Source organism: Barbus barbus (assembly GCF_936440315.1).
Source record: "Barbus barbus genome assembly, chromosome: 22".
Lineage (NCBI taxonomy): Eukaryota > Metazoa > Chordata > Actinopteri > Cypriniformes > Cyprinidae > Barbus > Barbus barbus.
Window position 1 is genome coordinate 20,954,544 of NC_136750.1, and position 27,834 is coordinate 20,982,377.

General features: G+C 39.4%; 1 protein-coding gene across 1 annotated transcript; it reads right to left on the bottom strand.

The window, feature by feature from the left end:
- On the bottom strand, positions 1–27,834 carry LOC306888435 (plasmanylethanolamine desaturase 1-like). The gene is made up of 7 exons (XM_079446735.1): positions 27,704–27,834; positions 27,318–27,482; positions 11,795–11,914; positions 11,537–11,628; positions 6,672–6,816; positions 5,336–5,548; positions 1–1,593 (listed from the first exon to the last, which is right to left on the bottom strand). The coding sequence occupies exons 1-7, from the start codon at positions 27,711–27,713 to the stop codon at positions 1,472–1,474; spliced, it is 867 nt and encodes a 288-aa protein (XP_079302861.1). The 5' UTR covers positions 27,714–27,834; the 3' UTR covers positions 1–1,471.

The window sequence follows — 27,834 nt, forward strand, 5'->3', positions numbered from 1 at the left end:
CATAATCAAATATGATTTATTAGATATTTATTAAATCATACAGCTAATAAAACATCGGTTTAAGGCAGACTAGCAGCAAGTATTAGCTGCGAGATGGAAAATAAGAACAAATAACAAATACAAGGCTGAAAGTTATTTTGTACTGTGATTTTTTTTTAATCCAGACAATGAAACCCATATTATGGAGCTGCAGCTGTTGTAAGAGAACGTGAAACAATCCATACTGAAACACTTTATAAAACTCTTATTTTCCCCATTTATCATTACAGCGCAAATGAAGCGTCAAAAATCCACAGGAAATTCAGTGTTTTTTAGGGTTCATGATGAAAATCCGAAAGTGTGCATGTGTAAATATGTGAGAGAAAAAAATAGGGAGTGTATTTGGCTGTTTTTCACTTCAGTTTTGCATGAGAAGTACCATTGGTCAAATAGAGTGCAAATATCATTCAATAAGAAAAAAAACCCATTAATGATTCTCTTTAATAAAGCTTGGTAACTCAGATTCAAATTGACCTTTTTCTAAAGTGACCTTTTGCTAGTACAACCTTTGCTTAACCATTGTACCACAGAATACAGCAGGAGGACATCACTGGCTAGACTACTAATACTACTCCAAATATCAATAACATGTCACGCTAACACACCAGAGACGCAATCAATGTTCATCATCGCTAAGCCCCGGTAAGCTGATTAGAAATAAGTGTAATGGGTTTGTACTTAAGGCCAACACGAGCTCAGTAAGAAACGTTAAGGGAAAACATTCAGTTGGGTCAACTGAGCACTGACCATGCTGGTTGGCCAACAAAACCCTTTCCCTGCGTTTTGAGAAATGGATCTTCCATGCGTCCTTCGGTCCAAACTAAGGGAGGGTTTTAACACTGCCGAGATGCTTTCGTGAAACTGGAGAGAGTGTCTGAGATAGATAAATCTGTTCTTGCAGTTTCTGGAATCAAATCCACATTTAATTGCTTCTCTCATTCCATGCACTGCTATGACAACCATGCTGGGAATATCACAACATGGTTTCAGTCCTCTGGAGAGCCCAACCTCCAGAAAACATACATTTTACACACCGAAACGAGAAAGCACATGGAGATTGAGGAAATGATTGTGAGAGGAACAGAGTGTCTCTCATCATTATCTCAACCGTTTGAAACCACCGTTTTGAACTTCATCTTGTCTTTCTAATATTTCGTTGCATGTGGACATCTACAAAGCAGAGGAGGAAGTCAATAGAGGAGAAAACAGGTGATGGCTTGTGTGTAGCAGACCTGTGACAAGAAAAGGCCCCAGCAGTAAGAGTGCTCTGTGGTTCTGTGCTGTGGAGAAGATGGTTTAGGGGAGATGGAGGGACACAGGAACATTACAGGAGAGAGGTTTGGGATACAGAGGTAAGGTCCATATTCGGTTTCTGTTCACCCTTAACAGGGGGAAAGATGGATGAGGGAGGGGTTAAGTCCTGTTTTCCTGGTCACTCAGTTTTCTTGGCCCAGGCCATGTCATCACTGCGTGGCCTCTGACCCGTCAATCTCTCGATCAACCACTCCAATGTCCGCCAAAATCCCACTCTGTCTAGCGGGTAGTTCAACCACCCTGAGGGAGAGAATGATAGAGAAAGAGAAGCAGGGTGTCAGGCACCAATGTTTATGAAGGGACATCAATGTCAGCGGCTCACTTAGTGCCGTAGGCGAGATAAGACATGAATAAAACAGAAAAAACAAAACACTTTGACTTTCAAGTAGTTATTAATATGAATGCAAAACTAGATAATTAAGTGGTACAGATTAGCAGCAAAGACAGGATTTAAAATTGGGCGCATGCGTGTGTGCTATTTTTATTGAAATAAAAATATAAAAACAAAATAATATTATTCAGCAAGAATGTATTCAATCGATCAAAAGCAACAGTAAGATTATTTCAAATAATTTTTTTTTACTTTCTATACATCAAATCCTGAAAAAAAGTATCATGGTTTCCAAAAAAATAAATTAATTTAATTAAATTAAGCAGCACTATTGTTTTCAGCTGTGATTATGATGAAAAATGTTTCTTGAGCAACAAATCAGCATATCAGAATAATTTTGCAAGGATCATGTGACACTGAATACTGAAATAAAAAAGGGAATTAAATAACCCAAACTTCTAAATAGTAGTGTATATAATTAGAAAGCATAACCAAAAGGGACTACGGATGAAAATTAGCCAGTGTTGGCTAAATCTGGTGCATTTTACATATTGTATGTGCCATTAATGTGCATTGTCCCTGATTAAATAAATAAATGAAATGAAACATAACAAATTCAATTTCAAGATTAAAGTGGATAAACTTCATATCACATTTTAATAAATGTATTATCAATAAATTGTAATACAAGTAAAACAGTATTTTTTCCGGTTGATATTTCATTAATTTTGTATGTAATACAGTCATAAAACAATCATGCCAGAGTACTTTAAAACAGGAGTAAAAATGAAAAAGGAATAAAGAAAAGGTGAAGCACACAGGCTTGATGTGTAAAACCAACCATACAAATTCATTCCCCTCGCAGAATTACACACTTTTCTGAAAACTCACCAGCGAGAGAAAAGAGAGAAATGCAGGAGAGCGAGAGAGAGAACAGGGAGAGGGCAAGGCAAGCAAAAAGGAGAGAGCAAGGACAAAAGAGCAAGACAGGAAGAAAGAGGGGAAGGCACAGAGAACAACATCAAGAAGCGCTGAGACACAGAAGCTCCTGGATGGTGACTCCCAGGGGATGGACAGAAGATCAGGCGCTAGCAGTAGAGTAATGTACACACTTACTGCTATAAATATGTAGCAGCACCCCACCCCCAGCTAGCCCGCCTCAACTCCACTATATACACACACACACACACACACACTTCTGTTGTGCTCACAGACATGCATTCCACTGGGTTTTGACAAGAAAACCATTTCAACCATACACGTTTAGACGTTTAACACAGAAAAACATGCAGGACAAAGTTCAAAGCAGTGATGCACGATATATCATCCAGGCCGAATAATGAGGCATCTGGCCATTTTGAGATTATTGGCTGATAATCATGTATACTTGAGAAATTAACAGAAATTCCAAATTCTGTTTTCAGTTTTTTTCCAATGGATATAAATGCATTTTTATTTTTATATATAAGTTGTGTATATGTTATTTGCCATTATAGAATTTTATTACTAGTATTAGTATTGGCCCCTGTACTCTAGAAATAGTTTTCGGGCAATAAAAAAAAAAAACATTAGTCAACCATTATTTTAAATTTCACACAATTGCTGAAGACTTAAAAAAGATTATAAAGACAGAAACCATTTGAATGTATTAATGCAATAAAGACACTCATATACTTTTTGTCTCAAACAGGAAAACAAAAGTCTTAAAAATGACCATGATACTACTGTACTATGCTCTTTGGATACTCACTATAGTAGTATGACTGGATGGTATAGCGAAGAAAAATCTCAAATGTTACCATTTCTAATATATATCTCAATATTTTTTGCTACGGTATTAAAGGGTGATTGTTTTCTATCAATCAGATGAACAACCAACTAGAATCAAAAAACAACAGTTAAAAATCCAGCCATTTTCACGCAGCAATATAGAAACCCTTAGTAATAAACATCAATATTTTTTTTTGTACAAATCTATATATGCACCAATAAGGTTTGTTCTCACAGGTCAAGCAATAGCAGCCGAGTTTCCGTTTACCATATTTGAAGTGCTCTGTGTATGCTATGTCTCTTCAGAAGAAGATGGATTTTATTTATAATCTTACAAACGTTCTGAAGCATCAACGTTTTGGTGGAATGGACTTTAAATGAAGGGACAGAAATCTCTCAGATTTCATTAAAAATATTTTAATTCCTGTTCTGAAAATGAACAAAAGTCTTATGGGTTTGGAACAACATGAGTGTGAGCAATTAATGCGGATTTTCATTTTCAGGCGAACTATACTTCAATAGTCAAATAACAAAAATACAATAATGATTCTCTTTAATAAAGCTTGGTAACTCAGATTCAAACTGATATTCACAATATCCTGACACCTGTATTTCCACCTGACACCATGACAGTACCATAGTACTGCCACAGTACTGTTTTCAGCGCCCCTGATTATGACATCACATGGTCATCCATTGCCCTTGTATGTCTGTATATAAGCACCACACTGTTCCTTGGTCACGTCTGTGTCAGCTGTGTGTGTGTGTGTGTGTGTGTGTGTGTGTGTGTGTGTGTGTGTGTGTATGTGCGTGTTTGTACCCTCTCTCAACAGTGACCCTTTTGGTGCAGGAGGAGAGCAGAAAAGCTCATCATGTTTGTTTGATTTTTCATCTTTGTCAAACCCACACCACCCTCACCCCCCCTTCAGGCAAGCCTATTTGTTAGCACTGACAGCAGGTTAGCATTAAATATACATGGAGGTTGTCAGCCACTGGCACACACAAAGGCGGGCCCCGGCCCCCGGGGACTCGGGCAGGGAGGGTGGAGGAGCAGGGCTCACGCAGAGAGAGACTCCCAAGTGTGCGCGTTTGTGTATGTGTGCGAGAGAGAGAGAGACCCTTTCCTCTCCCTTCATCAGTGTCTCCCAGTGGGATCAGGGAGCAGCAGTGGAAAGGAAAGAGGGAGGGTCAAAAGGACCGGTCTGTGCTCTTGAGCATGCGTGCACACACACATCTGTCGTCCGCTGGGGCGCAGGGTGACGCACAAGCATCCTCGCTCCCCTCTCTCCCAGAGACGCACGTCGCATACTGAGTGCTCGAGCTATCATGGGAGTTTAATGCCTTCACACACACACACACACACACACACACGAACACACACTTATGTGCAAACACACACAGCTGACTTTAAAAAAGTTATTTTAACCCAATCTTCACAGCTACTGGTGATGCAGGCCACGCTCCGTGGAAGAATCCTTGCCAGATACTGTAGGTTACCATGATCAACTACATAAAGGACTCTCAGAGGAAGTTCACGTACCTCATCTGAATCCGATCCGGTATATATTATTGTTGTAAAGATGCCTACGGGACTCTGGGTATATTTAAAGGTATAGTTCACCTAAAAACATCCTTTACTCACCCTAGTGTTGTTCCAAACCTGTGTGACTTTGAAGAATGCTTCCACTGTTTTTGTCAATGAAAGTCAATGACGTCTATTGTTGTTTTAGACAAAATGTTCTAAATATCTCCTTTTATGTTTTGATATGACATGAGGGTGAGTTAATAATTATAGAATTTTCATATTTTTGGGTGAACTATGCTTTTAAGACAACACTACCACAAGGCTTCCACCTCATCAAGTGAAGCACGAGTGTGTACCTGTGGTGATGCAGTAGTACGTCTCATGTGGCGACACATGATGGATCCGGTGGTGTTTCCGTGGCAGCACTATGTGGCAGTCCTGCAGTAGTGTGACCCAGCGTGGCAGGCCGAAGTAGGAGTGGGACCACTTGTGGATCTGATTAGTCATGGTTACAAAAACCGCCAACGCAAAAACAAAACATTCCCAGGGGTAGGACTCTGCAAGGGCATCTGGGAAAGAGAGGTGTATGGAGAGATAAAGGAGCAATGACAAAAGGTGGAGAGAGAGAGAGAGAGAGAGAGAGAGAGAGAGAAAAAAAATGATATGCAAATTAATACAACATGCCCTAACCCTGTAGTAAAGTACTAGCCTTACCCTTTAGCACGAGAAACATCGAATCAAATCGACCTTTCAACTTTCTTAGGATTGAGCAGATCATCAGCAACAAAAATGTTTGAATGGAATTGAATTTAATTCATTTGAATACATGGAATTTTATCCAATGAACATTCTGACACCATTTACTTTCATGTTTCTTAAACAAGAATGATTGGAAACCATAACTGGGATGGAATGGATACTGTTGCTCTCCAAAAAAATTGAAAAAAAGGACCATTAAGCTGGCCTACACAACTTGTGTTTGAAGTATTCAAAGTCTTGTCAATTCATATGATAGTTTTGTGTAAGAAACAAGACAGAATTTAAAATTACTTCACTTTAATTAAGGAAAATGAAAGCAATCGAGTCATTCCTCTAAATTTCTCCTCATGTTATGAGGAGGAAACAACGTCATACAGTTTTGGAATAACATAAGTACAAGTAAAGGATGACTATTTTCATTTTCTCCATCATAACCGACTCCTTTCAACCAACATATTCTCACAGCAATATAAAATCACTACACAAAACCACTCAATATGGATTTTGCATACAATATTTTTGTGAACATTTCGAAATTTAAATAAAGAAAGAAAATTATCCAAATATATGTAACGTTTAAGCACTCTAGGACATTCTGCTAAACTTCTACTCTTGTGTTTTAAGGAGGAGAGAAAGTCATACAGTTTTGGAATAATGTGAGCATGAGTAAAGGATGACAATTTTCCTTTTTTGTCTGAGCTGCTCCTGTAACCCATGCAGGGCAAAAATGAAACTGAAAACATTTTACCCTTTTCAAACCATATCCTCGTATGTTGATTTACCAATTTTTAGGTATTTTAAGATGAATGTGGGACACACGGACGGCTCCAGGACAAGGAGTCGCACTCGGGTCACACTCATTGGTTCTAAAATAGTCACGCTGACTCACTCTAACGACACACTGGAAAAGTGAGTGGATGTGTGTGTGTGTACCTGGTGGGTAGGAGAGGAATTTATAGGCCATGTGGGCCAGAGGCAGGATGGTGATCATGCAGTTGTCTCCATTAGTCTCTATGAAGTCATGCCGTGTGATAGCCGTCGGATCAATGTGGTGCTCCCGGAACGGGCGAATAAATGCCTGAATGGAAAGAGAGAGGCAAAGAGATGGAGGGAGCAGGGAAAGGGAGGTTAAGGTTCAATTGAAAAACGGGCAGGGGTGTCTAGGGCTGTGATTTAGATCCATTACCCTGTGGTAATGAATGGGTACGTCTATAATAAAGACAGTGCAGGGTCAAACTAGAAGCTACTGTTGTGTTATAGTTAGACTCTGAGCAAGCTGGATGTGCATTTTAAGGTGAGAAATAAAAAAAGAAGAGGAAGTTAATCTAAAATATTCAGTACAGAAACCAGAAACATCCTCTGCTTGAAGTTCCCTACTGATAATGAGCTGTAAGCCCACAGAAAATCTGTGCGCAGAACTCTTCAGAAACATTAGTCACAAAGTTCTACACATTTGACACCCTTGCATGCTTTTTAAATAAATATTTGACCTCATTTGATCATTGTTTCAGCTACTATACCAATAAGAATGGGTCACAATGGTCAATTGACTAGTTGATTACTAAGGTCGAATGAATTCATTTTTATATCTTTAGCAATAGTCCTTTAATTAGCATGTTGTACTTAAGTGGTTAAAAAGTTTGCAGAGTAAAAACCTTCTGGAAAAGTTATACCTTTAAAATTGATCTCCATTAAAGCACCACTGTTACAGCCAAATGTGAGAATTTCATCACAAGAGTTGGATTTTTAAGATGACAAATCCAGTAAAAATTAAATAAAAAATAGTCCAACATTTAAAACCGCTGTGCCATTTCACTGAACTTGTCTAGATGAAAGCAAGAATGTGCCATGTGTAAGAAAAACAGACATTTGAAGCCAAACCAGCCTACTAATTTATTAGTACTTCTAGCTAAGAAAGATCAGTCAACCAGGTGTTCAACCCACTGTGCGACTAGTCAATAAAGTAATAATAATAAAAAAGTATGCTAGAGTGTAGCCACCGCAGATTTACCACAAAAAAACAGAACTGAAAATGCGAAAAGGTAGACTTCGCCCGGATCTGGTCGCAAGACATGGTTGGGTGGGGTTAGAAATTGACTGATAGACGCAAATTGTATAGTAATGTTACTAGGTCCTAAATGAAAGATGACGCATGCGGCACGAGATACACGTTACGGAGCGGAGAGATAACCTGGCATTAAACAGCACTTCCCCACGGCTCAGATCCAGCATCATGAAAAAGCATAACCCAGCAGCACTGTCACTCACGCCCTGGAGTGCTGCTTTGAGACGGGAACCCGTCTGCGACCGCGCGGGTGTCGCAAAATGAAAGGGAGGAAGAGAAAGGATCGTACAAGCACAAAGGAAAATACAAGAATGAAGGTAATTTATTTTCCACATAAAAAGGAGGAATCGTTTGGAGCCACATTACCATAGCGTTTCAGAGACAGAGCGGGGGGAGCGGGGGGGGGGGGGGTCATTATCGCGTGTTTGTGGGCTGAACTCAATCACACCTATATCTGAGAGCGCGTGGCGACACTCTGCTGGAGCGGAGAAAACTATCTGTTGATATTTCGACAATTATGTTCCCTCCTGTTCTCCTCGTTTCCTTTCTGTCTCTCTGTGCGCGAGATTAAAAGAGCGCTAAGCCCCAGACAGCACACGGCGTGCATGTCGACTCACCGGCACGCAGCGGAAAACCTGTGCCTCGCCGCCGCTAATCCCACACCGTTTAACGGCCTGCCTCGCCTCGCCTCACCCGCCTTCTGCCTAATCACGACTCACATCTTCGGATTGCCCTAGCAACCCAGCCGAAGACCGGAGCCCGTCCTCCCCCACCTTTAACCCAGAGCGCACATGAGAGATCCATTTCATTTCTCTTGCCTTTTTTCCTCCTCCCTACGCTCTTTGCTCTTAAGTGCCTGTTTAATCACGGTCATTAATGATTCTCCCTCAAGTTGGTGCTTCTTGTTTGAACATGTGGACAAAAAGCCATATATATGGGTCCGCTAAGTGCCGCCTTTAATCTGCTGGTTAAGGGTCTTAAAGCGCGGCGTTCTGGATGTCTGTAAATTCCCTCGCTTTTTTTGAAGTTCGATCACTCCCAGGTGGTGGATCCTAATTATCCTCGACAGCAGAAGGATCAGTGGTGGCTGCGGAGCCGGGTGGAAACCCCTACACGGTGGGGCGGTGTGGCTGAGCCGTTTTACAGCACAGACGGACGATGATGAAAGCAAGAGAACGCAGGCCCCTAGGCCTGACCCACAGCGGGAGCTGGACGGGCCGTTCAGATCACCTGCTCTCTACAATCCTGATCTTGGCCTCAAAGTATTGGCCATATAGGACAATTCATGGCCTCAATGACCAGCATGTAAACACAGCCCCATTTATAGAAGCAGGGCATAAGGAGTGGGCAGTATGACCAAAACCACGGTACATCGGTCATGGACAATATTAGAGAATCTTAAATTATCAATTACATGGCTCTCAGAATTGCTTGATTATGAATGGTCAGTCGGGACATTCTTAAGTCAGTTATTCCCTGACAATGAATGCCGTATAATGGCCACTCATCCAGGAATTTGAGGCCAGTGCTATGGTTGTTTTATTCAGATTTGTTTTTTTTTTTTTTTTGGAAACTACTGGAGAACAAGCAATCGGAAACGATTCCAATTAGCCCATAGATAAGCAGCAAAACACAAAAACGCTCATTGAAGGACGTGCATTTATCGCATGGTTGGAGCAAGAGCATAACATGTATAAACTGCTTGTGCACGCTTCAGTTTAATGATGAAGTTTACTTTAACTATATGAAGTTGCACAGAATGTACAAAGCAAACCGTACCCTGAAATAACCACAACATTAAGGACATTGAAGTAAAAAATAAGAGCGCATGGAGTTGTGTTCAATATTATAGCAGCAGTAGTGTTTGTACGGCATGCTTTGAGTGCAACACTTTATCGCAGGAAACTTGTCCAATATGTAGGCAACTCAATATTTATCAGTAGCCCACTGTACATTCCGGCCAGGTTTGACATGCAAGACCACAAATTGAAAGTGCGACAACGAACACCACTGAAATGTAAGAATTAGCTATATGCGTACATGTGCAGTTATTTGAAGGTTTTAGAGTGACATACCACCACAACACTGAGTTGATAGAAATGTGTTCTAGGTGATTTCATTACACAATGGAGCAAAAGACCTACTGAATCGATTTTCTGAAACGATTTCATTGAATCAAACGGACCTATTCACAGAAATGAATCAGGCTTTCAATCACTATTAGCGAAGCAAATTAATAATTAGCTCTGAATTTAAAAAAAAGAGGAGTGAATTCACCTAATGGAACCAATTCCAACTTTTGGAATCGACTCTCGATTCCCCAAGTATCGAAATTGATTCTTTTGGAATTGATTCTCAGCCCTAACCAGTGCCTCTTTCACGTGTCTTATTATATCACACGAGGAACGCACTCTCTCATTTCATTCAAACACAGCTGCTACCATCTTACGCCTCAGTTATTAACTGCATTTACTGTAAAATGAAACAGTAATATTAATAATATACTACAGTAATATTGTTGAAGTGTTCGTCTTGTTGTTAGAACGATTGTTTTTCACACTGCAATATATTATAAAATAACAAACAGGCAAGATTTTAAAATGGTTACTTCTCAAATCAATATTTCATATCCCAATTATTTATATGGTGAAAAGCTGTGTAATAAGTGATGCATCTGTCCATTTTCACACTATACATTATAATGCTATAACAGACTGTTTTTAATTTTTTTGACTAAATGCAAATATATAAAATTAGATGAACTCCTTTTCATTTTTCTGTATTTAACATTAGATTCTTGAGAAATATATACATATTGATATTTCATGTATCATGATAAATCATGTCAAGGTATAAATGCTGAAGCAGACTAATTGGAGTTGCACAGTATAAAGCTTCATACTGCCCAGTCCTACAGGTTGCCATTTCTATAGAGCACACATCAGCCAGAAAAGAACAGGAAAGATTGGTGTTACTCAAAGGACAGGCCTCAAACTGTGAAAATTTCATGGCTGCACTCATTGTCAAGTGTATTCTGATCATTGCTAAACCTGTATACTTGTCATTTCCTTTTGCTGTAATCAAATTTAACAGTCCATATTTCCAGAAGTAGCCTAATAATTGGCACACGGGACCAGATTTAGCTTAGGTTAGCCATTTTTCTACTGCCCCCTTCCACATAATAGCACAATGACCCCTGTCAGCACAAAAACACATAACTGCTCCCAGATTCATGGCCCCTACTTGTCCGACACAGAAAGCAAGTGTCGGCTGCTTTTTAATTGGACAGCGAGGGGGTGACCTTTTCTCTGATTGGGCAAGGAGAGTGCAACCGTACTATGCATTAATGCAACCCTCCTGAGTATCCCCAGCACCCTTTGGGGTTGTGAGTGGGTGGGGTTAAGATGTGGCGCTCCAGGAAAGCAGGAAGGGCTGAACTCCCCAGGGTGGAGATGGCATTTCACACTCGCCGTTTTTTGAGCCTGGTAAACCACAACAGGCCAATAGAGCAAAAGCTGATATGAAAATTAAACAGGGTAATTTGTTAAAATCAAACAAGATACTACGCTTAGAGACCACACTGTGCATATGAGTGTGTGGGAAATGCATGTGTGCCAGAAAGATGATGCCATTGTACCGAAATGTGCCCAAACACCTACAGCCAATCACATTCATATAGTATAGAGACAATTATGCCATACATACTGAACTATGCATAGGCCTTGGTCCTTACCTTCCCAATTACTGGGATGTCCACTGAACCCCATGTATCGGCTCCCCAATGTACGATCCCAGAGGCGAAGTCTGCTGTCACAATACCAGTCACTTTGAGAGAAAGACAGAAGCTGTTAAATTCAGTCAGTACTGAAATAAAAGTGACCATGACATGGAAAAAAGTACACTACAACCAGTGGGATTCTGTGGACATCAGAACTTTATTAGAAAACAAAGGAAAGACATGAACAGAAATGTCACAAAGAATAAGACTTACAAATGCCAAAGATGATTTTGCAGATGTGCACTGTGGAGAAGTTGAGGAAGAGGAAGGAGAGGTTTATAACAAAGAGCGAGAGGCACAGAATCACACAGATCCACTCCTGTAGCCGCTTTCCTACAGGGACAACAAACACATAAAGGCACATTAGTACATATTTTATTAACACAAAAAAAAGAAAGAAACAACTGGAGGAAACAAAATGTATACATCACATACATAAAAAAAAAAGTTATTTTAACAATTGATAGACCAACTATGAATTTGGACTCTGATGTTAAATTGTCCTGGCTTAAATACTGTGTGTTGGCCTAATTAATTATTGGACCAATACCAACAACACTAATAAATAAAAGAAGAGAATAAATAAAAATGAAATGAAATTAAATAAATATTCAAAAGAAGAACAGGGGGAAAAACAACCAAAACAACAAACATTTTGAGATACAACAGAATGGGAAAAAGACACACTGTTGAAATTGTACAGACAAAGGAAGAAAAAAAAAAAAAACTTCCTTGTTGACTAGTCAGTAATTGGATGAATAGTCGACCATAATGACTCTCATCAGGTGTTAAATGTAAAAACAACAGAAAGAACTCAAAGTGCCATCTTTTGAATGTTATTAATTCTCCTTAGTAACAGTATATTTAACTACAGTATCCACTGCGAGGTCACAGACAGCAGCGAACCGACATCTCTCAAAAGCAGAAAAGGTCATCGGGGTCGGTGGACAGGAGACGAGCTGAACGTGTGTAACAGTGTGTGTGTGTCCCATTATCTTGTGTGCTCAGGAGTAATCGATTAGACTAGGACAAGTTGTAGGTAGAGGCGAGGGTCAGGATCTCTTGCGATGGCGCGTTTGCCTGACACAGCTAAACGTCCCAGGTCAGGGCAGAGGGCACCGATGGAGGGGCCACAACGGGCACTGTTCAGACCACCATGACAGCGGCGTGGCACGGCGGGTGGCCGTAGAGGATGATTAAAGTGCTAATGCATTATTCACAACAGAGTAGAGAATTAGTCTATATGGACACCGACCACATCTACATGTCCCCATCACTCCACAGCCTACATTCAATCTCCATTTTTAAAAACTTGCATATTCAATTTTAAACCGCATTCGACCACGTCTGAGTCTTTCGTTCTTTCACTGTGACTCTTTCTTCTCGTTCCATCGCTATCTCCTTTGCTCTCCTGTTGGGTGGATGTGGGCACGGAGAGGCGCAGTGGACTCAGCTCTTTTGAAAATTTAATGCCATTAGAGGAGCCGTCCTGAGTGGATTGGGAACGTGAGGAGGTTGAGAAGAAGATATTGATGACAGCTATTTATAGCGCCTCAGTGGGCCAGCCAACACCGTGTGCCTGAACGATGGACCACGGTTCTTATAATGCACTCAAAAGTCTGCGCTATATTTCGTGCAGTTATGAGAGCACCAACCTATGGAATCCTTAACTTAACAGCTTGTATCCCACAATGCACAGGTTTTTGTGCAGACTTGAGTTCAATGGACTGTAAAATTGTTTGCTGGATTTGTGTGAAAGCTGTCTTTTGAATTCGGTTGCACACCAACAACCAAATCCTGGGTCTCAGCTAAAATAAATCATCGCACAATCTGAGGCTGCAATGAACTTCCATTTATTGTCCTCAAATACTTTTTAAGTGGATATATATTTTATTGCAGCCATTGCAGACAATCCAATAGAAAAATGTTTTGTTTTGCCATTATTTAACAGTAAACAGCTTTGGGTAGACAAACATAAAAAAATAATAATAATAAAAAAAAAAGACTAAACTATTTGTATACAGTATAAAAGGTTCTTTAATTGAACTTGCAATAAAAGTAAGTTTTTCTGGGGTCCATCTTACAAAAGTACTATAAAGTTTGTCCTGAAAAAATTGTCTCATGACATTAAAAATTTTTCTATTCCGCCATTTTTATTGGTGCTCAAAAACATACAGTGACTAGTGTACTGACAAATTGAACAGAATTGTAAAGCGTTACAAAATATATCACATTTGATGTTATTTGCAAGCTCACAACTTGGATAAATTACTTCATTTTTATTTTAAAATATGATTGCTTTGATAATGAAGATTCTATATACCAATACACTGTAAACGCCATCAGGAAGAGGGAGAATATAAAATTCTGGTTCTGTCTCATGTCGTACAGTACCACGTATGAACATAAAACACCTGTTTCTATATACCAGTAAATATATGAGGGAACAGATGATCCAGGGTCAGCTGATGTTGTTATAGAGCACATACTCACTTTCTGATGGCACAATGAACTGTGAAGTTGGACTAAATGTGGTAGCTCAACAGGAATTGGAGGGATGAGAAATTCCAGGTGTAAGTTAGCACATCCAGGTGTATGACCACGAGGGCTCAAAACTAGACATAGTGCTCTTTTCTTTACACCAATATCACAGCAGCCTCAAACATGGTCTCGAAATCTGAACGAGGTTTGCATGAAAGCACTTTTACAGTAATTCTTTTTTGTAGAGGAACAATATTACAGCTCTGTTGACAGAATGTCATGGAAAGGAAAAGTGGGAAAATATCTACCGCTGATCAACACTTCACATGACACTATCTCTGAGAAGTTCCAAAATTATTCAGAGACAGAAACCCCAAATAAAAAAAATAAATAATAAAACACCCACTTTACCCACTTCCAGCACTTGCGTCCTCTCTTTCCTGCCTTTTTTGTTTCTCACACACACACACGTGCGTACACACTCTCTCGCAGCAGTGGGGCCGCTGTCAGGTGATCAGCTTCACTCCTTGGATCCTCTTGCTCCCCGGTGAGGGCAGAAACTAGGCCAGGCCTCGACAGAGCCGCCGTCGCCGTGCGCAGCCAGGAACACCGTCCCCCTGTCCACGGGACCTGAGCGGCGCGCTCATTAATACAGTCCTGACAACAACGTGCTCCCCTGCAACCCCCTGCACCATCGCTCACACCCGCAGCCCCCTTTCCCGCTCGCTGGCGTGGGGAATTAACCTGGGAAGGGCGGGGGGAGGGTAGGGGGTGCTAATAGGCTGAAATTAATCAACTACGCCTGATTCGATGCAGAGGGGCGGCTGGAGTGCCAAACAACGTCCGTGAATGCTAATGGCGTTCTTGCTCTCTCGCTCTGTCATAATGTGCGCAAGTTTCTGCAGAAAGCTGTAATACGCTGTCGTCCATCCTCGAGTTTCGCCATGCTTCACCTGCTGATGCATGTAAGCATGGTTACACAACTTGAGGCGAAAAACCTGGTGAATCTTTCCTGGGTAAGCCATTTTGTTCAACATCACACTTCTGTAAATTTTAAAAAATGCTGGTTCAGAGGGATCATTCACCCAAATATGATCATGTACTCATCTTCATGTCATGACTTCCTTTCTTGTTGAAAACAAAACGTGAATATAATTACAGTAAGTTAATAGGACTGTCTGCAAGGCTCCAAAAATGGAAAAAAAATAAAAAATAATCTAATGGATAGTTTCAGTTCCCACTGACTGATTTCTATAGACCTTATGTAGCTCTGCCCCTTTTCAGTGTTGCTCAAGTTGTCTTCTGTCTTCCATTTGTATTTCCACAGTGTGAAGGTAAGCTCATGCATTTTAAAATCTTCCCAGTCTGCTGTAATTTGTTAAGACATCCGATTCAAACATTACAATGCACATGATAAGTTTTGTTAACTCTACAATAAGTAAATCCACTTCAATAGCTAATTACACTTCAACAGTGATTCTATAGAGCAGTGGTTCCCAAACCTGTCCTGGAGGACCCCTGCCCTGCACCTTTTGTATGTCTCCCTTATCTAAAACACCTGATTTCACTCATCAGCTTGTTAGTAGAGACTGCAATAACTAAATAGGGTGTGTCTGATTAGGGAGACATACAAAATGTGCAGGGCAGGGGGTCCTCCAGGATAGGTTTGGGAACCACTGCTATAGAGCATACCACAAAACGGGAAGTTCAAAAGACAAAAATCTAAAGATTGCACTTGTTTCTCTGATTCATGGTATGAGCGAAAATTGTCAATAGGACCCGAAACGGTTTGGCAAGCAACATTCTTCCAAATGTTTTCTTTTATGTTCCACATAAAAAAATATGCATACAGCATGAAATAACATGACTATCCCTTTAAAAGTACCATAAGTCATAAAATATTAAGAGCATGTTTTCTGAAGAAATACAATAGAATTGTGACGAACAAACAAAAATGTAAGTTTTTATCCACTACAAATATGGATATCTGAAGCTAGCTCAAAAAAGGAGTAGTGAATGAATCAACTGACTCTTTTAAATAAGATCTTTTCAAAGAACCAGCTGATCCAGTTCACAAAACTGGTCTTGTTCTCAAATTAGGCTCAGACTCAATAATCTGGTTGCAGCAGAATTAAGTAAAACAGCTACTTAAATTCAACTTTTTATGCCATTTAAGACCACTTATGAGACTTTAGATTCTTTTCAGCGCTTAAACTCTCCACCTCGTTCAATGTAATTACATAGGTTCCTCTTTTTCTATCACATTACTGCAAACGTCCTGCGTTGTGTCCTCCTGAAAGTCAAACAAGTTTTGGAAAGACTTAAACGATGGCAGTTTTCATTTTTGGATGGACTAATCCTGTAATAAATGAGTATAGAAAAACTTTTACAGCTCTAACAAGCTGATGGGATGTCTGATAGGACGCTTAGATCCCATGCCGAGTCGGGGTGAGTTCAGATGAAAAGGGGCGGGGCGGGGGTTTATCACCTGTCACGCTAGCAGAAGTCAGCAAGTGTGAACAGTATGTGTTGTTTGTGCTGCGGAGAGATGGGTGTTTTTTCTGTCTCTATCCTCAACGAACAAAGGGCTCTTTTCTTCGGCGGGCTCTCCTGATGAGGTTGCGGTGGTGCACGGGCCCCTCTGTTCTCAGCGCAGCCGAGGCACTGAAAGAACGGCTCTCACCTCCTCCGGAGAGGCAGACAAAAAGCAACTCACAGATTCAGAATAGCAGCCTTTCAGAGGGCCGGCCATGCCACAAAGTCCTGTCAACATGCCATGACTGAGCCATTCTCTACCCCACTTCACCTCCCCCCAACAATGCCAAGGGCATCTACATGTGGGCAAAAAGGAAACGGTATTGATTTAGGAACATCAAATGCTGGCCAGGAAAATGAACCTCATATTAGCACACACAATTATATTTAGCGGGATACATAATGGCACAGACGCACACACAGATTGTCCCCTTGCCAGCTCTCTGTAGGCCTGTCTTCAGAGGGGACTTTGGGAAAGAAAGGAGAGACAGGAAAAGTGGGTCATACATGGCGAGAGGAAGAGAAAGAGAGTGAGAGAGAGGGAGGTAAAATTCCCCTGATCAGGACAAATGGATCAGTCACAGGCCTTGTTGCTTTCATCTGTTCTCAGAGGACAACTCAACCTGGGACACACACGCTAACACATGTACCCAGACACACTCGCACACACACTTTGTGCCATAGAATGCTCTGTTATTTAAAAAAAACAGCCAAGTGTGTGAGGACTGATAGACAGGTTTTTCTGTTAGAAAAGAGAGACAAAAACATTTTGGACTGGGTGAACAAAAAAGTTCACCACTAGGGACAAAAGTTGATTACTAGGGATGTGAATCATAAAAAAAAGAACAATTGTGATTCTGATTCCTTAAAGATGAACAAATATTTTAGTACTTTAAGGAAGCAAATAATTCTGTTCTGTAGGTCAGTGAGCCACTCTAATAATGATTATTAGATTGATTCAAACGAATGACTTTGAGGCTGTTTTGTGAGGCTTCTTGACCAATTCATGAAATGACTGACTACTGTTTACAAATAAGACATTTATTGACTTTGTATGATGTCACGGTGACCAGTTTTCTTTTGTTGCACTCAATTTAGATAATAAACTAACAACACAGCATCAAAAATCTGGGATCACTATAATTTTTATACTTCAATACTTTTTAAAAAATACTTTTTATACACATTAAATTGATCAGAAGTGACAGTAAAAATGTATAATGTTAAAAAAAAAATCAATTTCATATAAATGATGGTATTTTGAACTTTTATTCAAAGAATCTTGAAAAAATGAAAGAAACTTAAGCAGCACAACTGTTTTTATCTCTATTTAATAATAGGAAATGTTTCTTGAGCATCAAATCAGCATCTTAATGATTTCTGAAGGATCATGTGACACTGAGGACTGGAATAATAGCTGCTAAATATCAGCTTTGCCCTCACAAAATTACATTACAAAGGATATTAAAATAGAAAACATTGTAAATTTGAATGTTGTTACACAATATTTCAGGTCTTATTGTATTTTCTATCAAATAAATGCTGCCTTGGTGTGCATAAGCCACTTCTCAAAAACAAAAAACTCAACTTTTGAAAGGTTGTATATATATATATATATATATATATATATATATATGATTTCATACAAAATCATTAAAAAAATATTTTTTCTAAACAAGGAACTGGTTCTCGGTTCCCATTCCTTCTAGTTACCCCCATTTTTAAAGAGAGAGATAGGTACACACATTTATACGTTTCTGTGCGTGTACCCAGTCAGACCGACCCTGATAAGGGCCACAGATGACAGGCTTAGGAAAGAGCGACCCCTGAGACCACTCCCCCACACACACACACTCACACACGCTACCTTTTAATATCTCCAAATCTCCAGAGTGATGAGTGCTGAAGGTCACAGCGAGAGGTTGTACGCAATCAGTCAGGACAGACAGATTGAACGAAACATGTCGTCCCGTAAACTCGAAATGATGTTTCTCACATCTTTACATTACGAACTAGAATCTGAACCGCTGACCTCGGGAATGCAAAGAGTTAAGCAGGTTTATGGCCTTTAGATTGAAATTCATTAATAAGGGAGAGAGGGATTAAAATGCAGAGAGTGGATTTTAAATATTGAAAATTCACAGCGGAGCCACTTCACCGAGAACTCCATACTAAATACAGCACTGATTGAGGATGGTGCGGGAAGGGCCGCGTTCAGAAATGGAATTTAGATAATAGTAATTATACGGCTCACCCACTGTCCCTGTCCCCAACTGCCACAAACCACCTGAATCCACACAGAAAGCTGATGGAGAACTCCATCAAATATTAATAACAGGCTGTGTGGTTCCAGTCTAAATGTATTTGGGCGCCCTGGTACGCTTCTATGTGCGTGTAGGCATGCAAAAGAGACAATTTTCTATGTGTGTGTGTGCATTTGAGTGAGCGAATCTGGTTTTGTATCATGTATACAGCTGAGGTCCTAATGCATTTAGCTGCCCTGGTGTGTGTATAATTGAGAAGCCCAGCAGGAGAGGTTGCAGGTAGCCAGGTTCCCCTCCTCCTCGTCTATCTGTCTCCCTCTCTTTTCTTCTCTCCCTCTTTCCCCTCGAGAGCCCACTTGGCTTTTGTTTACGCTGCCGGTGTGCAGTTTATGCTGGACAGAGTGGTGTAGTGAAAACCAGAGCAACACTATATGTTTTGCATCACATAGCGAGTGCCAGATTCTGCTGCGGCCCGGGTCACAAGACCATCTCAGGTGTATGGCCAAGAGCTAGCCATTCAGAACCTTGAACCTATGACCTTTTGACCCCAGGGTCAGTGTACGAGAGCCAAGAGCACTCGGCAGGCATGATGAGGTCAACTTGGTGTGAGTTTGAAGGGAAGGCAGGATAAATTATACAGCAGGTCAGACTCCACTGAGAAAGGGGACTCTAATGCACATGCAGAAAGAAAAGAAAACCCATTAAAGATTGGGCTCTGGTGCTGCCAGGGGGCAGTGTTGGCCTGGCCCGATAACATTACATGGCTAAGCAACTTTAAGTGTTTGATTGGGCCGGTGTGAATGAACTTCAAGAGGAACAGAGTTAGAAATGCAATAGTTCTGCAGTCAGGAAGTGACTATGAGATTAGAATAGCTGTGCACCCAGAGCTGTTCGGCTCTCTAAATCAGTGAAAGCTGCATCCAGCAGCTTTAGCAAGAAAAACTGCGGTCATCAGACTGCACAGACCATTAGCTGGAGTCTGCAGTTTGCCACAAGAGAGGACAGAATCTGCAAGAACCAGAGTGTAATTTAACAACCGACACTCAGGTAAGTCTGAAAAGTTTGGCTACTTGGAAAAAAAATATTTTGTATTAGTAGATAAATGTCATGTATCACCAGAAAGATTCAACACATCTGTCCCTCATAAAGCTATTAACTTCATTCCTGTTCTTTCATACCTGTATGACTTTCCTTCTTCTGTGGAACACAAAAGACATTTAGCAGACTGTGAATTTTTGCTTTACCATACAGTGAAAGTGAATTGCGAGCAGGGGTTTGCATCATTAAAGCAGTCTGTCAAGATCACAACAAACCATGTTTAAATATTCAAACGCACAAATGGAATTTCAGAGCTGTGTCAGAGAGAGAAACACTGGTCTATGATACTGTCATAGTGCTTTTATTAAGTCCCTAGTCACCATATACTTTTATTGTATGGCAAATAGAAGTGTAAACATTCTGCTAAACATCTCCTTACAGTATGTGTTTCACAGAAGAAAGTCATACAAGTACAGATGTTTCATATTTTGGCTTCTGTAACAAAATCTGCACAGGAATGTACAGGTACATAGGAGAGTCCAATGCAACTCAACTTTTTCTCTAGTCATACACTACTGTTCAAAAGTTTGAGGCAGTAAGATTTTTTTGGTTACATTTTATTTTAAGGCAGGGGTGAGGAACGTTGATCCTGGAGGGCCACTCTACTGCAGAGTTTAGCTCCAACCCTGAAAAAAAAAACCCCTAACTGCATCCTGAAGACCTTGATTAGCTGGTTCAGGTGTGTTTGATTAGGGTTGGAGCTAAACTCTGCAGGGACCCTCCAGGATCAACGTTCCCCACCCCTGCTTTAAGGTGTCCTTGTTACAGTTTAATTATACATTTAAGTACTGAGTAGTATTAATTAACTACATGTAACTACATACGGTTAGGATTAGGGTTTGGCTTACTTGCATGTTATTTTGCATAATTTATTGCCATTACAATAGTAAGTACATGTAACAAGGACACCTTAAAATAAAGTATTATCTGTTTTATCAAATGGATTAACGCTTTTTGGTTCATTTATTTGGTAAAAAAAACCCCAGTAGATACAGTAATATTGTGAAATATCATTACAATTTAAAACAACTGTTTTATGGTTTAATATATTTTAAAGAATAATTTATTCCTTTGATGGCAAAGCTGAATTTTCAGCATCATTACTCCAGTCTCCAGTGTCACATGATCCTTAACTTTGCTGCTTAATTTTTTTTTAGGATTCTTTGATGAATATAAAGCTGCAAAAAAAAAAAAACATGTATTTGAAAGAAATCTTGTCAGTTTTGATAAATTAAAACATACTTGCTCAAAAGTATTATTTAAAAATAAAACAAATTACTGATCACAAACTTCTGAATTATGTATGGAGTGTATATTCATTCATTCATTCATTCATCAAGGCAGTCTTCTCATTCAGTTTTCATTGCACAGTAAATCAGTATATTTTTATAATGCATTCTAAAAAAAGTGATTAATCTAAACAATAGATTTACAATCTATTAGAAGCACATACTCATACTGTACACGGTGTTCATCTGAGTGATTGAAGACTGTGGGTGTGTTTGGATGTGTTGTACAGCGTGTGGTGCAGTGCAGCAGGACTGAAGGCAGGGTTATGCTCAGTGTCAAACAGACGTGTCTGGTGTCTCATTCTACTCCGTGGCCCGATCTCTTCTCTGTGCTGTAACACACACCCCTGGCCCTGCGCCACAGACCGGAGAATTTGCCTACAAGGCAGCAAGCCGAAAGATCGACTGCTTTTTTTTGGCTCAGGCTCTTCTGTAACTTTTATTTCTTACATGGAAATGTTGCAGCGTCTCTGTTGCTAGCTTACTATTAACAGATAACGGGTGCAGAACAGTGAAAATATACTTTACTGTGGCTGACGCATTAAAAGACTTCTAACTCTCTGCATGTTGGAAACAGTCGTGCTGCTTAATATTTTTGTGGAATTTTTTTCAGGATTCTTTGATGAATAGAAAGTACAAAAGGAATATTTGGTAGCATTATAAATGTCTTTACTGACACTTTTGATGAAACTGAAGCATCGTTGCTGTATTAAAGTAAAATATTTAAAAAAATTATACATAGAAACTCCAAGCTTTTTATGGTGGTGTATGTTCCTATTTGATGTGAAGAAATACAACAGTAATTACTCTGCTAGCACATCTGTGTGAACATCTGTATGAACTCACATCATATGTTCACCAAAAATCACCCAAGCTGGTAAAAAGTTAAAAAATGGAAGAAAGTTTCCAAATGCTCAGACACTTTCACTTCACCTACATCCAGGAGAATTCTTTATTTCTTTCTTTCTTTTTTTATTATGCAAGTAAAGAACGTGACAGTGTTTACATGTGCCAAATACAGAAGCCCATTGACCAAACATATAACAAATAAGTAAAAAACAAAGGCTAAGTAAAGAAGGTGACAATATTTACATGTGCCAAATATAAAAATCACTTGGACAAACAAGCATATATAACAACATTACAAGTCCATTAGGGTTAGGAGAATTTAAAGGACAGATGAAACAGTGACGGCATTCAGAGTCAGTCACAGATTAGATCATTAAGAGAGAGTATAGGGGAGTGAACCTAAGATTACAGGGTTAAAGGTGGACATAGCAGCTGCAACTTAAAGACACTCAGTGTGAATTTCTTCTGTGAATTTCCATCTCCAAGGCCACCAGATTCCCTCAGACTGATCTAGGGCAAGAGGTCACAACTTAAAGTGACAGGAAAGCAAACAGCTGGATTTCAAGTGGTCAGACTTTGCGTAGCCTTTGCAAAACCCCTCAACCCCTCCAGTTAAGAAAAGCCTAAGTTATAATTGTAAACAAACTATCACTCAGTTTTTTTTGTGTAACTTAAGGAGTTTGTTGCAACTGGCAGATGGTCTACATACTGCAGTTTATTCTGGCCCAGAACTAGCCACTTAGACAGGAAGAAACCATCTGACCAACATAAAACAGTCAACCATAGTTTTTGTTTTTACGCACTGTTTTTCATTGGATTAATCGAAAATGGACCATATCACAATAGAGTGGAGTGAAAAAATACAGAAAACACAAAAATGTTAAAATTATATCCATACAAAATTAGCGAAGATAAAAATAAGTAAAAAAAAAAAAAAACTTTTTTTTTTTTTCAATTTGATGTCACCAATCTTGTAAATATCGGCAAAACCTGTGGTTATTTCTTCAAAATAAAACAAAAGTGTTCAACTATATCAACCCTGTGCTTTGGAAATACAGCTTTGTTTCCAGGCAGAAAGATTAAAGAAAAGATATACGTGCTCTTGAATTGCATAAAGTTTCATATTAACTTCAAAGCCTGCAGGAGGAAGAATCAATTTATTCTCAAACATAAAGGTGCGTGTACAACAGGAATGTATCTCCGAGTGGACTGTTATGGCGGAACGGATTCAGACACAAAGAAGAGTAACACTCCTAGTGTGCAGTGTTGACACATTGTTGGCTTATCTGCAGGATTGCTACTGTAAATAAATATAGCGGTGTTTGACAGCTGATAAGCTTAAAATCACATTCGCACTTGTAGGTCAGTGTGTCTATAGTGCCGTCCACCCATTTACAGCTTGAATAATTCACCTTTCCTCACGTTTCAAGCTTTTCTGTAGTCAAGACATCTGCCTGCCACAAATAAGAAGTGACTAAACCAATTGAAGTCAAGATCGCTGACTGCATAGGAAACTAGATCTTGCGATGTAATACTATATTGATCTCTTTTTCTCTTGAACACACACTCTCGAACACACGGCAAGCGCCCCGGTAACCAGAGCATGGCGGCTGGCAGAGGCGATGGGGGAAACAGAAAGTAGCCTGTAAATCCTGTTTACTTTGCAGCGAATCTGTAAAGTGGGATAAAAAGCACAAAGAGCAGTCAGTGGTGCATGACACGCAGACATATGGCAGGGAGAGGCGTCCAGCTGTTTCGCTGTCCTGGGGTTACAGTAATGAGCCGGAGGCTTCATTGAGCAGACTGAAGCCTCATCAATCCCTTTTCACCAGTAAACCTCAACACTTCCAAACGCCATTCCTGCTCACCTCATCTCAGGCACAAACCAGCTTCAGACAAGCCTCCGGAGCGTCTGCTTTTAGCATCCTTGACATTATATTCTGTGGCTCAACCCTCTGCTCTCCATGGCCTCTCCAGACGGACCACAGTTCAGCATCAGCTCATGCCAGCTGAATTCCATCAGAAGTAGTCAAGGGTCTCTTAGGTAACCAAACCTTTGGATTCCAAGTCTATGGCAATTTTTGTGGACAAAGGATCGAATTATACAAGGGCTTGAGGTGGACAAGACCATTTGGGGGTGGTGTGGTGTACTTAAAGATTCAGGAATGGTAACTACAAGGTTGATGGTTCGATACCTGCAAGAAGCGAGCCATGAGTCATTATAATTTTGGAACTACATGGTGCCATTCTATGGCGTAAAAGTTGCAGAAACAAATTCTTATGGTTCTGGTTGTACGGAAATAAACACCTAAAGAATCAAAAATTCCAAGTCTTCATCAAAATGCATTGAATTGGAATTAAACTGGCCATAGCTCACACTTATTTACAATCAATCTATTTACTTCTCCTTAAGGCCTACAAGCCTTCAAACTTCAAGACCTTTTTCAAAGCAATGAAAAGTTGTTTCAACAAACTTGTTTTAGCAGTTTATTACAAATTAATTCAATTGTATTATTTCCTTACATCATGTTCAAATTGTGGTTCTATATCCTGTTTGCTAACACCATTTAAATTAAATTTAAATCAGAATCAGAAATAATTCAAGGTGCTTTTCGTCTTCTTAAATACTAGCTCTTAATGGAGGTAATTTTTAAAATAAATTAATACTTTTATTCAGCAAGGACTAAAAATTGATCAGTGACAGTAAAGACATTTAAGTTACAAAAATATATTTCAAATAAACACTGTTCTTTTGAACCTTCTATTCATCATGGAATCCTGAAAGAGAAAATGTTATCAGTTTTTTTCAAAAATATTATGCAGAAAATTGTGTTGATAATAAAAAGATATACGAAAAACAGTGAAAGTGTAATAAGACATGTTTCCAAATGAGCACCAAATCAGCATATTAGAGTGATTTCTGAAGGATCATGTGACACTGAAGACTGGAGTAATGACTGCTGAAATCTCAGCTCTACCACCACAGGAATAAATTAAATTTTTAAATTAAAATAGGAATCAGTTAAATTGAAATAATATTTTACAATATTACTGTTTCTACTGGATTTTTAATCAAATAAATGCAACCTTGGTGACCCTAAACAACCCCAAACTTTTGAAAGGTAGTGTTTATCTAAAAAAATTAATATTTCTGAGAATATTAGTTCACATTTTGAGGTAAAATATTGCAATACTATGAAATATTATTTTCCCCCAACCACAATCCTGTATGTCATGGTCGATAAACTTTAAAAGTGTGGTAATTACAACTGCAAACAGCATGCAAACCACAGCACAAGCAAAACAACAATTCCAGCGTACGTTCCTTGAGAATCCCACAGATAAGCCTCTCCGACATGCACTTCACAGCTGGTGGATACTAAACTCGACTGAGCTCATCCAAAAATCCCATCCACAATCCCACCCAACCCCCCCATTCATAGAGAGAAGCATCACAACATTATCTTATTAACCTCGCAAAACTTCTCTCAAACGATCTCAACATGGCCAAGTAATTTACATGCTGGACGTGCCGGTGGTAGCATATGCTTAACGCGCTGGGTGCGTTGCCAAAGAAAATGGAGTGGTCATTATCATTCTTAATAGCATTTTGAGTTAAATCGATGTAGTTTTAATTGCAGCTGCAAACTACAAGCATCCCATGACACAATGAGACTGCTTCTGCAGCTAGAGGACAGTGGAGGGGGACTTTCAATGCTAAATCTTGTTTTAGTTGGGGGGTAGAAGGATGGCATGGTGGGGTTGGGGGTTAAAGGCTTTTCCTAACGCTGCTGATCTCCGGCTCATGATGTGCAGAGATGGAGCTGTTTTCCATTAAGCCAAAAGTGGAATGAAGTCAAATCTGAAACATGCATTAATTTGTTTATTTGATGTTTTGTATCAGACTCCCCACAGTGGACACAGGTCAAATAAAAAAGCACAGCTTGTCTAGTAACTGGGAACATCACAATAGACTTCCGCTGTCATTCTAGATTATTGCATGCTTGATTTTTAAGATCACGTTAACACTTTTAATAAGGTTCTATTTGTTAACTGCATTAATTGACATGAACTAATGAAGAAAAATGCTAAAGCATCGCAGACTTCGCAGTTAATGTTAATTTTAACATTTACCAATACTGTAGATTATTCAAATCATAAATTGTATCCTTAATACTATTTAGACCTAACCTATCATGAACTAACAACAAACGGCTTTATTTTTATTAACTAATATTAACAAAGATGAATAAATACTGTAACAAATGTATTGCTTATTGTTAGTTAATGTTATTAATGCAGAGCAGATGGTACCTTATTGAAAAATTACCATAATAATTTTATAGATTTTCTGAAGAATATTTCCTCTGCATAGCAGGAACCAATCATTCAAATTAAAAGATATAAATAATTACACTTATCTGTGAAAAATGAAATATTAAATGAGTTAACAACTGACTATGACTTTTCCATATATCCCTGATATTAAAAAATATAAAAAGTAATATAAAACATCCCTAATATTTCCAATGTGAATATGCATACACATTTATAATAAAAAAACACAACTTAAAAAGCTATTATTCATATGCACCTATGCAATCTATAAATAAGTAACTGTTGTACAGCAAATCATAAACAAATTCACCCAAAACAAATGTCATCATTTACTCAAAGCAGAATGTCACAATTCACTTTCATTTTATTGAAAAAAGATGCACTGAATGGTGACAGACTGCCCAAAATCTTTTTTGTGTTGCAATAAAAAAAAAAGTCAAAAAGGTCTTGATAAACATGAGGGTGAGAAAATAATGACAGAATGTTCAATTTTGCGTGAACAGTCCCTTTAAGATTTGCAAACGATCTGTAATAACTGACGTTAGAGGTACAATTTCTAATGTCAGTTATTTCTAAAGGTTTGAACGCACAGAAGTGTTACAAGTTTTATAAAGTAGCAAATACACAATACACGCAACCCATAACTAGGAAGTCTTATGTGCAGGAGGATGTTATACAAGCACCAACATTCATTATATTATGTTGATGTCATTCATGCGTTGCTGTCACATATTATTGATCTCAAACTGAACTCCATACACAAAGCTGCACGTAACTTGTGTGTGTGTGTGTGTGTATTCCTGGCCTTAATGTGGCCCGATGATGCTGCAGCGTGAAACAGTAGAAGAACGATTCATATAAACACAGATGTGCTTGTCTTACCCGGAGAGTAAAGCTTGGCGAGCTGCCGGGCCCCGGCGTGCTGCGGTCCCCAGCGAGGCGCGGTGCTGCGCGCAGCCGCCCCATGTTCATTCCCGTTCGGATCCTCCTCTGCCATAGACCGATGCATGATCTCCGTCTCTGACAGTAGCGCCGCAGCCATGCTCCCTTATGATGGCCAGTTTTCAGAGAAAATGCATTAATAATGACGCTGTATCGTGCATTCAGTAACTAATACACAGGGATTAGCGCTAAATGACACCTTTCCTGGTAAGCCCACTGAGGTTCCTACTTTAGTGAAACACACCCGGAACTAAAATACGCACGAACTGCCTGTCTAATACTTCGCTACAATAAACAGACAGGTTATAATAATTATTACTATTTACCTTGTTTCATCTCGTTAGCTAAATGATTGATAAATATTGCTCGAGCCAGGTCTTTAAACTGTCCGATAGCCTGAAGAAAGTGAATATTTGCTAAACTTTTCTTGTGCTCTCTGGTGTGGAGTGTTCTTAGG